Raw genomic sequence first — 19,576 nt, forward strand, 5'->3', positions numbered from 1 at the left:
AAGTTGCATAACTTGAAGTGTAGTTGACTATTTTTACAGATGATAATAGACATCACGCATCCGTCGTTACCAATGGTACTACACTCTGGTGAGATATTCCACCAGATAGAAACTTCTAGAGGATTGTGTTTTGCCTTACACCGGGAAAGATGTTCCAGGCTTGACTACTCCAAAAACTAATACTAATTTAAGACTTCCAGAAAACCAGGGGTTATTTTTGGAGTAGTTATTTTCCGAGAGGTAAATCTTTCTTAGAAGATTTTAAACATGGGTTGAAAATTGGCATGTAGAAAGGTGATACATGTACAATTCACTGCAGTGGCGGTTCCAGAACGTTTCCTAAGGGGGCCCGTTCCAGTCATGCTTCACTGATTCCCTATATAATCAACCAATTTTTCCCACGAAAGGGGGGGGGGGGGGGCGGCCCCCCAGACACCCCTGGATCCGCTTATGTTCAGGACATACATGGTTTCTATGAAGTTAAACTTAAGGTAAAATATTTAGAAAGCTGTGAAAATTGCAAAATTTGATTGAACAGATAGTGATTTTTAATTGGTGGTCTGACATCTTAATCCAAGGGCTAGGTGCGCTTAGTAGTCGATTTTTACCTTTTAGTCCTTTTATCTTTTCACGTCACGCCAGTTTAAAGTTTTTATTAAGATTAAATAAATGGATTAATTAGAGAAATCCCCAAAACTGCCCATGGAAATGCCCAAAGGGCAAAACGTTCGGATAAATGAAGACGGACAATAGAAAATTAATCTCCATTCCTGAAAAATAATGGAGAGTTTGAACAAAAGATTTACGTCACAGGTAGAGAAATCCTGTGGCATTAAAATTTTTAAATACAATATCTTAACGGCTAACTGACTAATTTTAAGGATAAGTTTTAAGATTAAGATTATGTCTATCATATTGTTTGGATGATATAAAGAAGAGGTAATTTTATAGTGGAAGCTAACAGAGACAGTTGTTGGATAGTAACTGGATGTTTTAATTCACATGAGAAATATACTTTTTAATTGTGAAGTTCTGTGATTGGATAAGAACGACTTTTAACTCTAATTATTATAGTGTGACTTTTATGTTATGAGCATATAGAACAAGGTGATTATACATACATGTAGCGGGATCCCAGTCTAACAGAGACAAGGAAAGGTTGTTTCAAAGCCTCGGAGTTCGTCTTATTCACCCTTTTCAAAAGACCCCTTCTAAACACGTTCTTTGTTCTGTAAAGTGACAGTTTCCATAATTAAGAGATTGACAATGCCACAACAAGCACCAGCTTTAGTATTACCGGTTGGATTTGAAAACATTTTAAACTTAGATCCGACGTACGATCTTCCATGTCCAACATGCCAGCCGAATAGCCTTGAAGCATTTGAGATTGAGTTGGTGAAATGGCAAGATCTCGAAAGCCACGCGTGCAAACCTCTTATTAATGCAGTTCTCGAAAACGATTCGTCGTATATCGATTATGAACATTTCTATAGGAGTTCGATAGTATCTGTCTATCATTCGTATCTTCATATAGGTGATGATTCTGTAAGAACCAGCCTGTCCTGTTATCGAATCGTGCAGACTAAATTAATTGCTCTTCTTACCACAATTGACAAGGTTGTGGAAGAAGCCCCAGAAGATGGACCATATGCTGAAGTTGGGAAACGATTACAGAATTTATTTATGGAAGAAGATGAATTTCAGCCTTTGTAAGTTTTATTGCAATACAAATTCTAATTGAAGAATTAAATTTCCTCAAAATCTGTATGATACTATCAGCTCGCATGTAATTTTGATTTACATTGTGAATTTGTCACATGCATCAGTTTTAAGGACAAGCTGACTCCTCTAAATCTCCTGAGTGCATTGTTTTCACATACATTATTCTTTAGTCCAAATGATTATGACGTCTTAATTAAAAGGCTATTTTGTCATTTTTTCTGTGACGCTTTCCTATGACATTGTATGAAGACATCACAGAAATTAAAAGGCAGTTACTATTTTGCCGGCACCGGCAAAACAGCAATTTTGTTATTTTCCCGGCGCTGATTAAAATATCTTAAATTAAGCCGGAAAAATAGCTAATTTCTGTAGAAATGGGTATTTGACCGGCACCAGAAATATTTAGTGAATTTGTTGTTGGTGCTGGAAAAATAGAAAAATGTGTTATTTTGCTGGCATCAGGTAAGCGGAAGCAAAGTTAAAAATTATTTTGTTTACACAAATAACTGACTTTTATTTTCAAAAGCAAGTTAAATTTAAACATTTATTTTTTATTTTTGAAGCTATGTGATTGACTTTGTTATATTGTATAATATTTTATCAAAATATGATGCAATGGGACTTTCACCGACTGGTTTTAACAATATTAATTACAACTACATGTTAAGATATGAATTCATTGCAACAAATGAATGCTCAATATTTTTATTTTGTTTTTATCTTTTCTTGTTATACATTCTAATAGTTATTTATACTTTGACTGATAAATGTTTTTAAACCATTATATGTGTTTCAAACGATGTAATAAGCTGTTTACTTATTTAACTACTGGTACACTAGTAATTATTTGATTCTTTTATGTTGACAGTGCACATTTTCATATTACTTTCAAAAGTAAATATCAAAGGAGTAGGTCCGGTAAGACCCCTTTTTGGCCCCAAAATATAACAGTTTTACAAAATTGTTAAAATGTAAACTTTTAGTTATTTATTGGACAGTTGAATGCTTCTGCTACATAAATATGGGCAGTTTTTGACAATACAATGCACATATATCGGGTTGTAGCACCATAAAGTCATGCTAAATTACTGAAATCTTCAAAATTCTATCATTTTAGTTAAATTTGAGACGGTTTCCTTGTAAAACGAAAGTGGCCGCATTCGTGTTCATCCTTAATATTGAAATGTAAGTTGTATTTTATGATAATACATAACATATATAAAGGTTGAGGATGAACACGGATGCGGCCACTTTCATTTTTGACAAAAACCATCTCAAAAGTGACGTTTTTTGGCATATTTGAGAGATTTTTCATATTTGAGCTTGAATCGGATCGTTTTTAATGACTAAATCAGTCAAAATCTTTTACTTATACTAATTAAATCAAGTGAAATAGACACTTAAGTCTTTAAAAAGTGGGCAAAATCTTTCGTCAGATGAAACTGAAATTTGAGGCCAAAATGAGTCCTTACCGGACCTACTCCTTTCACTAATATAAATACAATATTTATACTAATCACAAAAAACCTACAAATTAACAAATTCACTATATAGCTGGTGCTGGCAAATCAGCCATGTCTATATAGAATAGGCTATCTTGCTGGTTTGAATAAGGATATTTTAATCAGATTCGTCAAAATAGCCACTGCCAAAAAAGCCTTTCAAGATATCATAATTATTTGGACTATATAATTATTCTTCAAATAATATGAAGAAAAAAATCCTATACCTTTATCAAATTTGTCCTATTTTCTGTGTACGAGAAACCATGTATGTCTTTGAGAGACAAGTTATTTTTTGCTTTTTCTATTTTTTGCAATATCCTTAATAAAAATAGAATAAGGAAAAAGATCACTAGCTACGAGATATAGAAAAAAATCTAAAATACGATTATATTTGGTTCAATCATTTATGAAATTGAAATAGTGAAATAATCATTCGCTTTTGTCAGCCAGTATGGTTCAATTTTGTCAAAATAAGATAAGAAACATTGATGATGAATTTTTCACTTGCAAGTGAATAATTCGACCTCATTAAATCCATATTCATATGAACTTCAATGCAATTCGTTAGCTAGAGATGAATAAAGCATGCACTGTCTGTGTTCAGTTATTTAAAGGAAAAGAATGTCAACTTTGAAAGAGAAACAAGGTAAATCACTTGATTGACTGGTTCGATCCACAAAAAAATCAATCTTATAACAGGTAGAAACGATGGTTAACATATATTTTGATCTATAATATGAAATTAAACAGACCTAGAAAAATCAAATTGCACGAGTTTAGATATCTATTAATATCTATGTTTATGTTTTTATCGCTTATGTGGCCATCGGAGGTCAACTAGATAGTTAGCTAGATAGCATCTAGACTAAAAAAAAAAACAACAGTAAACGAAGCTACATTTTATGGAGCCCTTTCCCTGTAAATTGTTTGTTTTAGACTTTTTATAATTTGGATAAATAAACTCATCATAGATACCAGGACTAAATTGTATATATACGCCAGACGCGCGTTTTGTCTACAAAAGATTCATCAGTTACGCTCGAATCCAAAAAAGTTTTTAAAAAAAGCCAAATAAAGTACGAAGTTGAAGAGCATTGAGATCCAAAATTCCTAAAAGTGTTGCAAAATACAGCTAAAGTAATCTACGCCTGAGGTAGAAAAGCCTTAGTATTTCAAAAAATTCAAAATTTTGTAAACAGTTAATTTATAAATATAATAATATCAATGATAATTCATGTCAGCACAAAAAGTCTGACTACTGGGCTTGTGATACCCTCGGGGAAATAAATCTCCACCAGCAGTGGCATCGACCCAGTGGTTGTAAATAAACTCATCATAGATATCAGGACTAAATTGTATATATACGCCAGACGCGCATTTCGTCTACAAAAGACTCATCAGTTACGCTCGAATCCAAAAAAGTTTAAAAAAAAAAGCCAAATAAAGTACGAAGTTGAAGAGCATTGAGATCCAAAATTCCTAAAAGTGTTGCCAAATACAGCTAAGGTAATCTACGCCTGAGGTAGAAAAGCCTTAGTATTTCAAAAAATTCAAAATTTTGTAAACAGTTGATTTATAAATATAACAATATCAATGATAATTCATCTCAGCTCAAAAAGTGCTGACTACTGGGCTTGTGATACCCTCGGGGAAATATATCTCCACCAGCAGTGGCATCGACCCAGTGGTTGTAAATAAACTCATCATAGATACCAGGACTAAATTTTATATATACGCCAGACGCGCGTTTCGTATACAAAAGACTCATCAGTTACGCTCGAATCCAAAAAAGTTAAAAAAAAAAAAAAAAAAAAAAAAAAAAAAAAAAAAAAGCCAAATAAAGTACGAAGTTGAAGAGCATTGAGATAACAATATCAATGATGTTTTAGATTGTTTAAAATCAAATATGAGAATTTGAGTAAAATCGGTGAGCATGAATTTAACAGCTAGTGTCCCTTTAAAAAAATAAGTCTTCGGTGTTCCAGCTAGGCTGTTTTTCAGAAGGCGAGGCCTACATCCTTTTATGAGTAGCACGTTGTACCCTTTATACAGTTTCCAGGGTGCGCTTTACTTTTTCATGGTGCCCTGCCTTTTTGAAGATGATGATCTATATATTTTATTGCGTTCGTTTAGTCGTTTAGTTGTGATACGATCCTCCATTACGAAATTAAACTTCCTTTTAACACAAAAAATCCTCTATGTTCATTCTGGTGAAAGGTTTCAATTAGTCTATAGCACAAAAATACTCTGTGTACATGCTGATGAAAGCTTTCAATGAGTCTATAACACAAAAATACTCTGTGTACATGCTGGTGGAAGCTTTCAATTAGTCTATATCACAAAAATCTTCTGTGTACATGCTGGTGAAAGCTTTCAATTAGTCTATATCACAAAAATCTTCTGTGTACATGCTGGTGAAAGCTTTCAATTAGTCTATAACACACACAAAAAAGCAATAAAAAATAGCTATATCCTTCTAAGGTCAACTTTTCCAGAGGATTTTGGAACCCTAGTGTATTAATAATTTCTGAATTAAGATGATATTTACATGTAATACATGTACATGATGTATATTTATAGTTTATAATTGATATTTCAGGATTTTGCCTCCAGGTATAAGGGAATTCCTTGGTCTGAATAGATAGGTAAGGATTAAAATACGTTGAGTGTTATTAGTTTCTTGCATTTCATTGATGATATTGTACTTGTACGAAAACAATTTATCAGCCTGTAAAACATTTAGAAAATGCATGACAACTTCAAATTTTAGTTAGTTTACCTTTAGCCTAAAGGTTGATGAATGTTGTTTGCTAAATGTTCAGTGCAATCTATGTCCAAGCTTTGCTTACAAGGATTTGATATCGCTCTATCCTACTTTCCCCTTTAGAGACTGTTTAGAGTCCTCTGGTTTTGTCCAAATAATCCACATCATCAACATTCTAAGGCTCAAAGAGTGAACCCTGTAAGCTTGGACACAGTATCTGAATTTTGATCATATTGTGTCCAAAGAATTTTATCCTGGTTCAGGATGTAAACATAAGAGAACTTACTAACCTTTTTTTTCTCGAAATGACTACTGATGGTAGGTTAAATACCAAAATTTATGACAAACGCGATGATTTTAATTTTCCAATAGTCAAATTTCCATTTCTGTGTAGCAACATCCCAGCGGCACCAGCATATGGAGTATATGTGTATCAATTAATACGTTAGTCACTGAGAGATAGCTCAAATTACGTTGATTTTGTTGAACGAAGAATACTGTCTGCTTTCTCAAAAGTTGCTAAGACAGGGCTATGAATCAATCAAATTAAGGTCATCACTCAAGTAATTTATCTGATATTCTTCCTTAGATTCATAATAACCTTCCATCATTACCGAACTGAACAAAAAAAATAACACGACGGGTGCCGTATACGGTGCAGGAAATGCTTACCCTTCAGGAGCACCTGATTTCACTCCCGGTTTTTAGTGGGGATCGTGTTGTTTCTTATTTGCAACTGTTGATGTAAATGTCTTTTGGTTTTATGAGTCTTAAAGTTTGTTTAATCCTTGGTTTTGATTGTTATAATATTGTCTTTTTGGTCAATTGAATTTGAAAATTACAAGTATTATAAATCTTTCAACTGAAATCCCATTATTCAATTTGTATACATACATTCTTGAGAGAGTGATATCATATTTGCAGAGGCTGATTAATGGGGTTGGGGTGGGGACATGGTGGAACCCCCCTTTTGTAGGAACATATGGTTGATGATATAGGTAATCACTGAAGCATGACTAGAGGAGACCACTAGCACCGGTAGTACTAATAGTTTATAATTCTGAAATATTGCACCAAACTATTCCAAAATGACAAGATCGGGTATTTCACAACAGAAATTCAATTTATGTATAGCATCACAGGAATAACTCACATAAACCTCACTAAATCAACAACTGATATAAATCTAATCACCATGACCACATGAATAACTCACATAAATGAAATTACCTGAATAAATCGAATAAATTAAATCATGTGAATAACTCCCATAAATTTTATCACACAAACATTAACTCATAAAAATCTAATCACATACATAATTGAGGTCACGCGAATAAATTGATTCATTTGAAATAAACCAAAACATTCAAGACAGCAAAACTAAAACTTGTTATCATACTTATATAATATTTCCATTTTAGGCTAAAAGATCTTATTGTATATAGATGTCATGATTACAGCTGGGAGACGGATGTTTATAGATATCAGTGAAAAGATGTTTGCACATGTTTATTTAAAAAACATTATAGATAATAGTAGAGATGTCGGCAGATGCTCGGGCAGATGTGACTGGATTGTGGCAGAAAATGGAAACAAAGAAAAAGAAAAAAAGCTTGATGATATTTTAAGCAATTGTATTAATAGAAGTAGGAACATTTTTTTTTGTATTCTTAAATAATTTTTTACCTAGTTAAAAGTCACAGTAGACTAGCTCACTTGTAGGTTTGGAAAAGCAGTTGTAGAAATGCTGATGAATCTAAATAATTAATTGATTCATTTCTTTTGATTATATAGCAAGTAAAAAACAAAATAGTTTGTCCTCTGAAAATTATGTGTGCTTTATAATGTTGTATTACAATGATGACTATGTTTTTTTTATTTAAACTTCGATCATGGTGTAATATATGCGCAACACATTTGTAATTTTATAAACTTCATGGTAAATATATAAACACATTTGTAATTTTAAAAACTTCATGGTAAATATATAAACACATTTGTAATTTTAAAAACTTCATGGTAAATATATAAACACATTTGTAATTAAATAAACTTCAGGGTCAATATATAAACACATTTGTAATTTTATAAACCTATGATATGCAGTGACATAGAATGAATGAGGGTGAACATCTTGATTAAATTGTTTATCAATGAGTGTTAACGCCTGTAAATATATTTACTCACTATCCTCGTGCAGTATGGTATCTGGTTTATGAAGTATTTTAATTTGAGACTGTTTAAAATATTTTAAATGGTACACCAGTTGTGTTCAGATATACTTCAATTTATTGAAGTGTTGTAGGCTCTAACTTTATTTTAATTTTGTGAAATATGCAATGTTTATGTTTACCAAGAACTTGTCTTCTGTGTATTTAACAGTGTTTCATTGAACAAATGATATACGTAACATTGATTTGGAACAAATAAATTAATACACTGCAGTAAGAACTGGATTTTTTTTTATTCATACCCCTTGATTCGATGATTGTTCCAAATCTTGCCATCCGCATAATGTGTTCATTGTTTTTAACAAATACAGATTTTACTACCTCATTTTTATACTTTTTTTATTTCGAGAAGTAATCACTTGTATGACTTGTTTTAACATGTATATTTCTAAAAAAAACTTGATACTTTATATACCAAACCAAAAAATACTCATTTTTGTACCAAACCAAAAAATACTTATTTTTGTACCAAACACCAAAAAAATATATATATATTGTAAAATATTGAAAGTATTCATTTAGATTTTAAAAATAAAAGATTTATACATATTTGATATTTTTTCATACTTTATACAGATATTCGCTCCTTTCAAGCTGCTTTTATGCATAGAATAAGATTTTGTTGAGTTTTGAAAACTAATAATTCCCCTAACAATCTTATCTTGTTTTATGTTGAAAACAAATGTCACAAATATAATTCAATGGAAATATATTAACATTGAGAACAAATCTTTATACATCTAGGGACTGTGTTTTAAAAATCTTTGTTTTACTGTTGTGAAAGTTGCAGATTTTTTTAATCATGAACGTTAATGCAGTGGTGGCAGCCGTGCTGTCAACTTACTATACGCTTAATATTCCAAGAGGAGAAAGAGCTAGAAATCTACAACTTTCATATAAAAGGTCTGAAATTTATATCTGGACTGGCATATGTATTTTTTATGTAACTCGATCATGTCCATGCTTTATTAATCGAAAACAGGTTTTTTCTTTTTATCTTAGATATAAGAAAATGTGGTATGAGTGTCAATTAGCCAACTCTCCATCCAAGTCGCAATATGTAAAAGAAAACCATTATATGTCAAATTCAATCTTCAACAAGAACCTTGGCTCACACCAACGGCAGGCAATAAAGGGCCCCAAAAATGACAAGTGTAAAACCATTCAAACAGAAAAACCAACGGTCCAATCTATATAAAAAAACGAGAAACAAGAACACTTATGAAACACAACCAGTAAAATGGTTCCTTACTTCAGACAGGTGCAAACAAATAGAGCAGGTTTAAACGTTTTAATAGGTACCAACCTTCACCCATACCTGAAACAATAGTGTAACATCACAACATAAAATGACACACTATAAAATTTCAATTAAAATGGCAAAATCGGCATTGTAATTGGAATAAGAAATTTAAGAAGAATGTGTCGAGATTAAAAACCACTTTCTGAAATTTTGTGTAATGGACAGAAACACAGAAATTGTGAATTCCTGAAAATAAAAGACATATTTTGAATTTTTCATGGTAAAATCCATAATCAAAACTTTAAAAATGCAAAAAAAACACCTTTAGAGCTGATTCTTTTGGATCTCACAGGTATGATTTGAATGGAAGTGTTGCTTTATATTACATTATGTGTAGTATGAAGTGGGAAATGATCTTAAGTTGTTTATTTCTGCTGGAGATCAGTGTAGCCAATGATCTTGCCTGGGTTTATGTGAATAGTTATACTTATTATTATCTGGCACTAAAAAGAAAGAATATCTACTTTTAAATTAGCTTTACACTGTTCATTATGTTGAAAAGATTGGGAGGAATTATATTAATACATCAATTGTTATCTCCCTTGTCCCAATAATGGAGAAACAAAGCTTCTCACAGTGACTGCAAATGGAATTCAAGTAAACATTGATACTTTTTTTATTTTGTCATAATAATTATCTCTTGTAGAAGACTGGCATGGATAACTATCTCCTTTTTCACAATAAAAAATGGATTTCAAGCTTAATGTTGATTTGTATCTCCTGTTGTTAGTTATCTCCCATGTTGCACTGAAAACAAAAGATCGATTTTAAAGCTACATAATAGGGTTTGTTTCTCAGATACTGTTTAGCAGTAGGTAAAAAAAAAGAGAGGCGACAGATACAAGAGGGACATTTAATTCATAAATCATATTTCAGTTGGTTTTTTTGAAGTGTACATGTTAATCTGGCAAGTTTCATATGATCGTGACCTCATTATCACGGTTAAACGGTTATTGAAAAGTTTTTCTGTTTTGGCCTGTTTTCTTTATACCATAAGCAATAAGGTCAACAATATTTGATGTATACGTTGTTAGATGTACATGTCTACTTGGTAGGTTTTGTCTGACCTTGACCTCATGTTTATTGGACTATATTTTTTGCATCTAAAGATTGCATGGTGTATATGATGTCTGGCAGGTTTCATATAATCTTGATTTACGTTTATAGTTAATGGTAAATGTTAAATTGTACTGAGAACTTAGTCAGTTTCTCAAATACAAGAAGCAATAGATCAATGTGTGGTGTATGTAAAAGAGGAGTGTCTGCAATGATTGCATGATGTAGATTATGTCCGGAGGGGTTCATCTGACTTTAATCTCATTTTTATGGTTCATTAGTCAATTTTCAATTTTTGTAATTGAGTCTGTTTATCATTGATATGGTCATAACTATACATAAGCAGCTGTTTACAAAACTTCGAATTTTTGAAAAACAAAGGCTTTTCTACCTCAGGAATAGATAACCATAGCTGTATTTGGCAAAATTTAAGGAATTTGTAGTCCTATGCTCTTCAACTTCGTACTTTTTTTTGGCTTTTTTACTTTTTTAATTTAAGCTTCACTGGTGAGTCTTTTGTAGACCAAACGCGCGTTTGGCCCAAATACAAAATTTTAATCCTGGTTTCTATGATGAGTTTATTCTCATATACTAAAGCGATAGTTTTACTATATTTGGTGTATGATATGACTGTCACAACGATGTACATGTCCGTCTGGCCCTATTTACCAGAAACATTGAGTGGATATTGCTAAGTTTATTTGAAACTTGTACAATACTCGTCAGATGCACATACTTTTAAGTGTATTGCAAATCTATGTCAACATGTAGCTCTTTCTTATTCCATACACGGCAACATGCACATTTGCATTTTTTGTTTACCTTATCATGCCCTTTATTCACAAAGTGAAGAATATCCGCATTTTATTTCTACCATAATTAATCATAATTATTATGTGAATTTGAAGGAGTTATCGCCAATATCAGTGTATTTTTCTCTCTCCATTTTTAGCTCACCTGAAAGGTCAAGTGAACTTCTCTCGTCACTTGGCGTCCGTCGTCGTCCGTCGTCATCGTTGCCGTCGTCATCGACGTCCGTTAACCTTTACAAAAATCTTCTCCTCTTAAACAATTGGTCAAATTTAACCAAACTTGCACAAAATCATCATTGGGGTATCTAGTTTAAAAATATGTCGAACGACCCTGCCTGCCAACCAACATATGGCCGCCATGGTTAAAAGTAGAACGGTCAAAAGGGGGTAAATGCAGTTTTTGGCTTATATCTGTGAAACTAAAGCATTTAGAGGAAAATTAATAGGAGTAAACATGTTTATCAGGTTTAGATCTATCATCCCTGCAATTTTCAAACGAATCAGATAACCTATTGTTTGGTTGCTGTCCCTGAAATGGTAATTTTAAGGAAATGTTTGCAATTTTTGGTTATTATCTTGAATATTGTTATAGAGAGAGACAACCTGTAAACAGCAATAATGTTCAGCAAAGTAAGATCTACAAATAAATCAAACATGGCAAGAAATAGCCAACTGACCCCTTAAGGAGTAATTGCCCTTTAAAGTCAATTTTTAACATTTTTTGGTAAATTTTTGTAAACTTTTCAAAGATCTCTCACAAATTGAACGATAATTCAAATAATGATAATTCTAAAGTATCTATTGTAAGACTACACTGCATGGGATGGCCTACTTTTAATTCAACATGTTTAACGACTGGGCTAAATTTAAAAAAAAAATGGTCTCAATCATTATTGGGGTATCTATTTATTAAGATTTTAAAGATTGTAAACTTATTTTACATGATTTCCAAAACTACAGTAGATAAAGGTGAGCGACACAGGCTCTTGGGAGCTTTTAGTTTGCAGTTTTTTTTTATTATAGCAATTATCATTAAAAATATGATTTTAGAAAAAGGGAAACTGTTTGCAGCACGGATCTGCGAAATTCTATCTTCAAAAAATCAAACAATACCGTACAATGAATCTACTTTTCATGGCAATTGTTTTTCTTTCCCCTGAAATTTTTTAAAACTTTATTGGACAGAGAGAATCTGTGCCCAGCAAAATGGATCAGCTTGAAGTTTCAAGTCTGTCACCAACATGTCTGATATCTAGATAAATCAACATGACCGAAATTGATGATCGATTGTCACAAGGCTTTATATTGTCGTGAGACTTAGTCTATTGCTAAAATTTCATGACAATTTTCATAATTTTATTTTTTAAAGTCATATAAAACAACTGACTGGTGAAAAAATAATGTTTATCCAATTCTTGAGTGAGACTTAGTCTATTGCTAAAATTTCATGACAATTTTCATAATTTTATTTTTTAAAAGTCATATGAAACAAGTGACTGGTGAAAAATAATGTTTATCCAATTCTTGAGTGAGACTTAGTCTATTGCTAAAATTTCATGACAATTTTCATAATTTTATTTTTTAAAGTCATATGAAACAAGTGACTGGTGAAAAATAATGTTTATCCAATTCTTGAGTGAGACTTAGTCTATTGCTAAACTTTCATGACATTTTTTATAATTTTATTTTTTAAAGTCATATGAAACAAGTGACTGGTGAAAAATAATGTTTATCCAATTCTTGAACCAATGCGTGTATGTACGAGTAAAGAACTTAAACTGTGGTATTAAGATTGACGACATTGAGTTAAGCATACTACTGTATGCCGATGACATAGCTGTTATTGCGCCGGATGAACACAAACTACAGAGAATGCTTAATGAGGTTGCGTCTTGGTGTGATGACTGGAAACTTGAAATTAATCGGTCGAAAACCAAAGTAGTGCATTTTAGAAATCCTTCGATACTTCGGTCAGACTTTGATTTTGAATGTGGAACTCACAACTTAGAATATATTGACTCATACAAATATTTGGGACTTTGGTTCGATGAGTTCTTAACACTAGAAAAGGCAGTTACAGAACTTTCTAAATCAGTCAGTAGAGCTTTGGGAGCCCTTTTTGGTAAATTCATAGCGACAGGTGGTATGACCTGGAACGTTTATCACAAACTTTATACGACGATGGTAGAACCAGTTTTATTCTATGGTAGTGCTGTTTGGGGATACAAATTCCACAGAGTAATTAACAATGTACAGAACAATGCTGCAAAATACTTTCTTGCAGCTGGGAAGCGAACCTCCAACACAGCGGTGCGCGGAGATCTTGGACTAATTAACCTCAATGTCATACGAAGCAAAAACTATCATGCCTACGTCTAAAATATAATTGTAATAAGTTTATTGCAAATCAGCATATAATATAATGCTATAGCATCAACAACATATATAATATAGTAAGCGACATAATATAAATGCAAACAGAAAGCAAAATAATAACAAACAAAAAAAAACCAAAACCAACATATTAAACAAATAGTATTATATATAATCTACTTTATCAGTTGTGACCGTAGTGTCCAGTTCTCATTTAACAAACAACAAAGTTTTAATACCAAAGTTCTTGAACATGTTTGAATAAGTGATAAACATTTTGACATATTAGGCCAAGAACAATAATATTTAGGCAAAAATCTTAAACGCAGATGTCTATAGGCTGGACAAATCATTACAAAATGATATTCATTTTCAATAGCTTTCATATTGCAACATTGACATAATCTTTCATTACGAGGCACATTATTATATCTACCAGTTTCAATGTTGAGTTTAAGTGAACCACATCTAAGTTGTGTTAAGAGTTTAACATTGACATCAAGAAGTAAATATTTTTCCAAACAAAAGTCAATTTTGAACATTTTCAAAATATCCAATTTTTCACAATCCAACATACTAGAACGCCAGCTTTGTATAAACTGATCATAGAGGCGTAGTTTCAAAACATCATATGAAAAAAATACATTTTCTTGGTTATACCATAAAAAATTATAACCAAGATCATTTAACAAGGTACGAACATTTGACGCCCAATTTGTTTTACCATTCTCAGCATCATTAACTAACATTTTATATACATCAAATACAATAGGAGGTTTCTTGGTAACAATTTTCAACCAATATTTAAGTATTCTTTGTTTTCTAATAATATGCATTGGCAAATGTCCAAGTTCACCGATAACAGCACATATAGGTGAATTTTTACCAACTTTAAGTACAAATCTACAAAATTTATTATGAACCTGTTCAATGTCTTTGGCATGATGAAACCCCCATATCTCAGAACCATAGCTTAAGATCGATCCAACAAGACTATCGAACATTTCACATTTCTGTTGAGTTGATATGTACAACATCTTAAATGAATTAAATAGTGACGCAAGAGATTTATTAGCTTGCTGGGATAATCTCTTTTGGGTTTGCTGAAATTTTCCGTTATAGTGAAATAAATTCCCTAGGTAAACAAAAGAGTTCACAACTTTGAGCTCGTGCTTGTCATAATACCAACTGTGATTGACTTGTTGCCATCCATTACGGAATACAATTATTTCAGTTTTATCTTTGTTCACTTCAATGTTCCATTTTGAACAATATTTTAGAAGTTTATCAAGAAGTAGCTGCAGTGCCTCTGGTGTTTTACCGAATAAAACTGTATCGTCAGCAAAAAGTAGCAGATGAATCAAAATACCATTCACACTAACGAAGTCGTCGTTGTTACTTGTTTCAAGCTCCTCAGCAATGTCATTAATGAAAAATATAAAAAGTAAAGGCGATAAAGGCTCACCTTGTTTCACGCCAGAAATATTTTCAAACACTTCCGAAAATTCTCCATCAGTTTTCACACGGAGGCGCACAGTTGCATATATAGACTTTATCATAGTAATTGTTTTGCTACTTATTCCAGAGTTAAAAAGTTTATACCATAATATTCGTCTGTCTACATTATCAAACGCTTTACAGAAGTCAACAAATGCACAGAATAGTTTTTCTTTATTTTGTAAAGTATGAGAAATAATACCATGAAGCACGAAAATTGCATCAATTGTTGATTTATTCGGTCGGAATCCAAATTGGTTTGCTAATAGCTTTTCGTTCTCTTCAGCCCATGTTATAAGACGTTTGTTCAAAATATAAGTAAAAAGTTTTGAAAATATACTGACAAGTATGATTGGTCTATAATTATTTGGGTTTGACAGGTCCCCTTTTTTCGGCACAGAAATAACAATTCCATCACTCCAATTTTCAGGGTAATAACCATTATCGAACAGAAAGTTAAAAAGCGTCAATAGAATAGGCACAAAAAGTTCGGAATCGGACATGAACATTTCTCCTATGATTTTATCGAATCCTGGACTTTTACCCATTCGAAGGTTTTTAAGTGCGTCTTTAATTTCGAAATATGTGATAGTGCAGTCAAGTTCTTCAATAGAAAGATTATTCACATATGGATCGTTAATTAATTTTTTAATATCTGACGATATTTCTTTTTGGTCACCACCCAAGACGGCTTTAAAGTGCTTGTACATACTGTCCGCATCAACTTTACACGATGATTTGGTTTTTCGTCTAATTTTCGACCAAAATGCTTTTGGTTCCGTTTTTGCCAGTTTGCACAATTCAATACCTTTCGATTTTTTATATTGAAATTTTGCAGAACGTTTAATCTTGTTATATTTTGTTCGTGCCTGTATATATAATTGTTTGTTTGCTTCATTTCCATTACGTAAAAAGGTATTACGAACTGAATTGAACTGAGCTTTCTCAAGTTTACATCTCTGGTTGAACCACTCATTATGTTTTACTGTCTGATTAAATTCCTTTTCATGGGTCAATCTTGAACTACCGATCGAACACCTCAAACGCACAATTATAAATAATATCCGTTAATGACTTTACCGCCGAGTTTGCATCACCAACTTGTTGTAAATTTTCAACAATCTCAGTCATAACGTTCTTGTGCAAGTTCAACTTAGTTTTATATTCTTCCACTTTATCTTTTTTCCATTTTATAAAGCTGGATAATTTTGGCAAATTTTCTTCTGTAACAGTTTTGATACCAACTTCAAACACAAGGGGGGAGTGGTCTGAAAATTCATTAATATTAAGAATGCCAAAGTTTGAAATTTTATCATAATCATTTGGTGAAGCTAACATATAGTCAATTAAACTGCGACCATTAGGTGAACAAAATGTAAATTTTCCATCTCGATCATTTCCAAGTCTTCCATTGCAAATTGTTAGACCGGTGTTATAGCACAGTTGTATAAGCAATTTACCAAATCGGTTAGCAATAGTATCCAACGTACAACGAGTTGGGATATTGGGAACTTCATCATGCCACATAACATCAATGTACCTATCTAGATTATCAGAAGGTAGAATATCATTAATTAAACCAGTGCGACTATTAAAATCGCCGCATACAAACACACTACCTTTGTTACAATATTCTAAAAAAATACTCTCAATACAATTAAAAAAGTCACAATCATTTATTGAATAAAATGACGATCTTTCATGTGGAATATAAACAAAACATATATACATGTCATCTTGCATATGAAAAAAATCTTTTTTTAGTTTCACTAAAACAATACCATTTGTTAATATTTTTTCTACAATAATACCGTTATAAATATAAGGTTTACAGTAAACAGAAATACCACCTTCCCTTCTAACTCCAATATTCTTTTTTCTAGAAAAGCTTGTTAAAATTTCGAAATTTGAGATATCAAGCCTTTCGCTATCACTCAACCAAGTTTCACATAAAAAAAATTAAATCATATTCATTGATCATATTAAGGAAGTCATTATCATCAAAACATGAATATAAACCATGAACGTTCCAACTGAGACATCTAATGTTATTAAATTGCCCTCTAGTGTGCTGCTATTTTTTGTATTCTTTGCCACCAACATGTATCTTGTCTCTCACAAAATAAGCTTTATGTCCTTCGTCGCGCAGTTTTTTAAGTTCAGGTAGTAGAGTTTTCCTTCGTTTTTGTATTTCACCTGGCAATTGTTCTGAAATTCCAAAATTGGTGTCTTTTAGGTTTTTACCATTTTTTCTCACTTCCTCACGCTGTTTAAAACTACCAAATATAAGATCTTACGAGTTAACGATGATAGACTTATTTATCGCTATTTTGTGCATTTTTCTTTTGATCTTTTTTTGTGATAATTTTCATATCATGCTTCTCGCTGAGATGGAAAAATTATCGCTAGAAACTACGGAGGCCACGTGGCGTTGCTAACGAAATTGACATGAAATTGACAACGTCCTCATAGGTAAAATAGCGATAAACAGATTATCATTGGTCATCTCAACTCGACTGCTTTTCTCACTTTCGCTGTACCAGCTCAAGCGAGAAAATCAATCTCGTTGAGATGACCAACGATAATCTATAATTATCGCTATTTTGTGCATTTTTCTTTTGATCTTTTTTTGTGATAATTTTCATATCATGCTTCTCGCTTGAGATGGGAAAATTATCGCTAGAAACTAAGGAGGCCACGTGGCGTTGCTAACGAAATTGACATGAAATTGACAACGTCCTCATAGGTAAAATAGCGATAAACAGATTATCATTGGTCATCTCAACTCGATTGCTTTTCTCACTTTCGCTGTACCAGCTCAAGCGAGAAAATCAATCTCGTTGAGATGACCAACGATAATCTATAAATATCAAAAGTAGCAGCGTGGGCCTCGCGGCGACGAAAAGGGTGGCATCATCAAATAGACAAACTTGCGAACGATTTACATGTTGCTGATATTGTTCATAACGCCACTATCACTTTTACCAAGAAACGTAACGCGAACTATGGCATTATTCCGCAGTGGATCGCTACCCCTAGCTGTAGAGACAGGGAGATACACCAGACCACAGATTCCATTGAATAAAAGACTATGTAAATTTTGTAAATTGAATGATATTGACTAGACACGAAACTCACTTTTCAATGGTTTGCACTCTGTATGAAGACAGTAGATATGAATTGTTTCAAAATTCAAGTCAATGTATTGAAAATTTTGAAAACATGAGTACAGAGCTCAAGTTCAATGCTTTAATGACTTGTAATGACATTCAAGTAACACTGTCCTACTCTATTCACAAAGTTTATGTCAGGAGAAAAAGTTTTTTATAACATATAATTGTCCATAAAGCCTATTCTTTTTATCAGGGTAAAAAGATAATTTAAAGAAAATATTTATTAATTAAGGGAAATAACTTTTGGTACATAAAAAAATGAAAGTATATATGTATTGTAATAGTTTATGTAATATGTCGATAGAACATTTTAAATATATTTTTTTTTTTGAAAATTGTTGAAAGTGGTTTAAATGTACTGTTGATTCAATTTATTTTGTCTTTTTTCTATCACTTTTATTAATTTTAAATTATAATATAAAGTAATATTTTATTCTTATCGCAGTTTTACACATAATTTTGTTTTAGTCGTTAGATGCAATGTTTAAACTAGGTGTATTTAACATTCTTACATTTCTTTAAAATCTAATTTTTATTAGTCCATTTAATTTATCAGGTTTGCAAGATAAATACATGAGATTTCTTATCATTTCCTTTTCTTTTTATATAATTTTTTTTTACAATGTGTGATTGAGTGTCTCATAAGTCTTTTTAGGCTGGGTGTTGATTTTTTTTTTATGATCTTGTACTTGTGTTAATATTTTACTATTGTGTAAGATCACTGAACACGTGACACTTTAATAAAATAAATTTATCTGTATCATAAACTAAGTCTTCTGTGCACGATTTTATCATTTTTTACGCAAAAAAATCGTATAATCGCCATTTTCTCTCTCTCTGTCTGTTATGAATTGGAAATACGGCAGCTATTTAATTTTCGTGTTTTGAAGCCGTAGTTTACGATTGTCACGTAAACAATCCACAAAGAAGCATAGATATTGAGCACGTGTATACCATGTACAATGAGATAATAGTTTATTTCTGTAACAAATCCATGCGTATTGCGATCACCGCATTTTTACGAGAGGGTCACGCAAAGGTCAATTTGAATCATGACGGAAAATATGTTGGCGAACTGCTTCTAGTTGGAAGCAAGCAATTAAAAAAAGTAAACTTCTAAATGTGAACAAATTAAAG

At 32.0% G+C, this 19,576-nt stretch overlaps 1 protein-coding gene across 1 annotated transcript; it reads left to right on the forward strand.

The window, feature by feature from the left end:
- Positions 1–972: 972 nt before the first annotated feature.
- Positions 973–7,826, forward strand: LOC139529901 (uncharacterized). Its single transcript, XM_071325860.1, has 3 exons — positions 973–1,709; positions 5,827–5,872; positions 7,416–7,826. Exons 1-2 carry the CDS (start codon positions 1,267–1,269, stop codon positions 5,870–5,872), a joined length of 489 nt encoding a protein of 162 aa, XP_071181961.1. The 5' UTR covers positions 973–1,266; the 3' UTR covers positions 7,416–7,826.
- The last annotated feature ends 11,750 nt before the right edge of the window (positions 7,827–19,576 follow it).

This window comes from Mytilus edulis, chromosome 7, assembly GCF_963676685.1.
Source record: "Mytilus edulis chromosome 7, xbMytEdul2.2, whole genome shotgun sequence".
NCBI lineage: Eukaryota > Metazoa > Mollusca > Bivalvia > Mytilida > Mytilidae > Mytilus > Mytilus edulis.

Coding starts and splice junctions, on each gene's coding strand:
- LOC139529901 (XM_071325860.1), top strand. CDS start 1,267: ATGCCACAACAAGCACCAGCTTTAGTATTACCGGTTGGATTTGAAAAC. Junction 1,710..5,826: donor GAAGATGAATTTCAGCCTTT/GTAAGTTTTATT, acceptor TTGATATTTCAG/GATTTTGCCTCCAGGTATAA.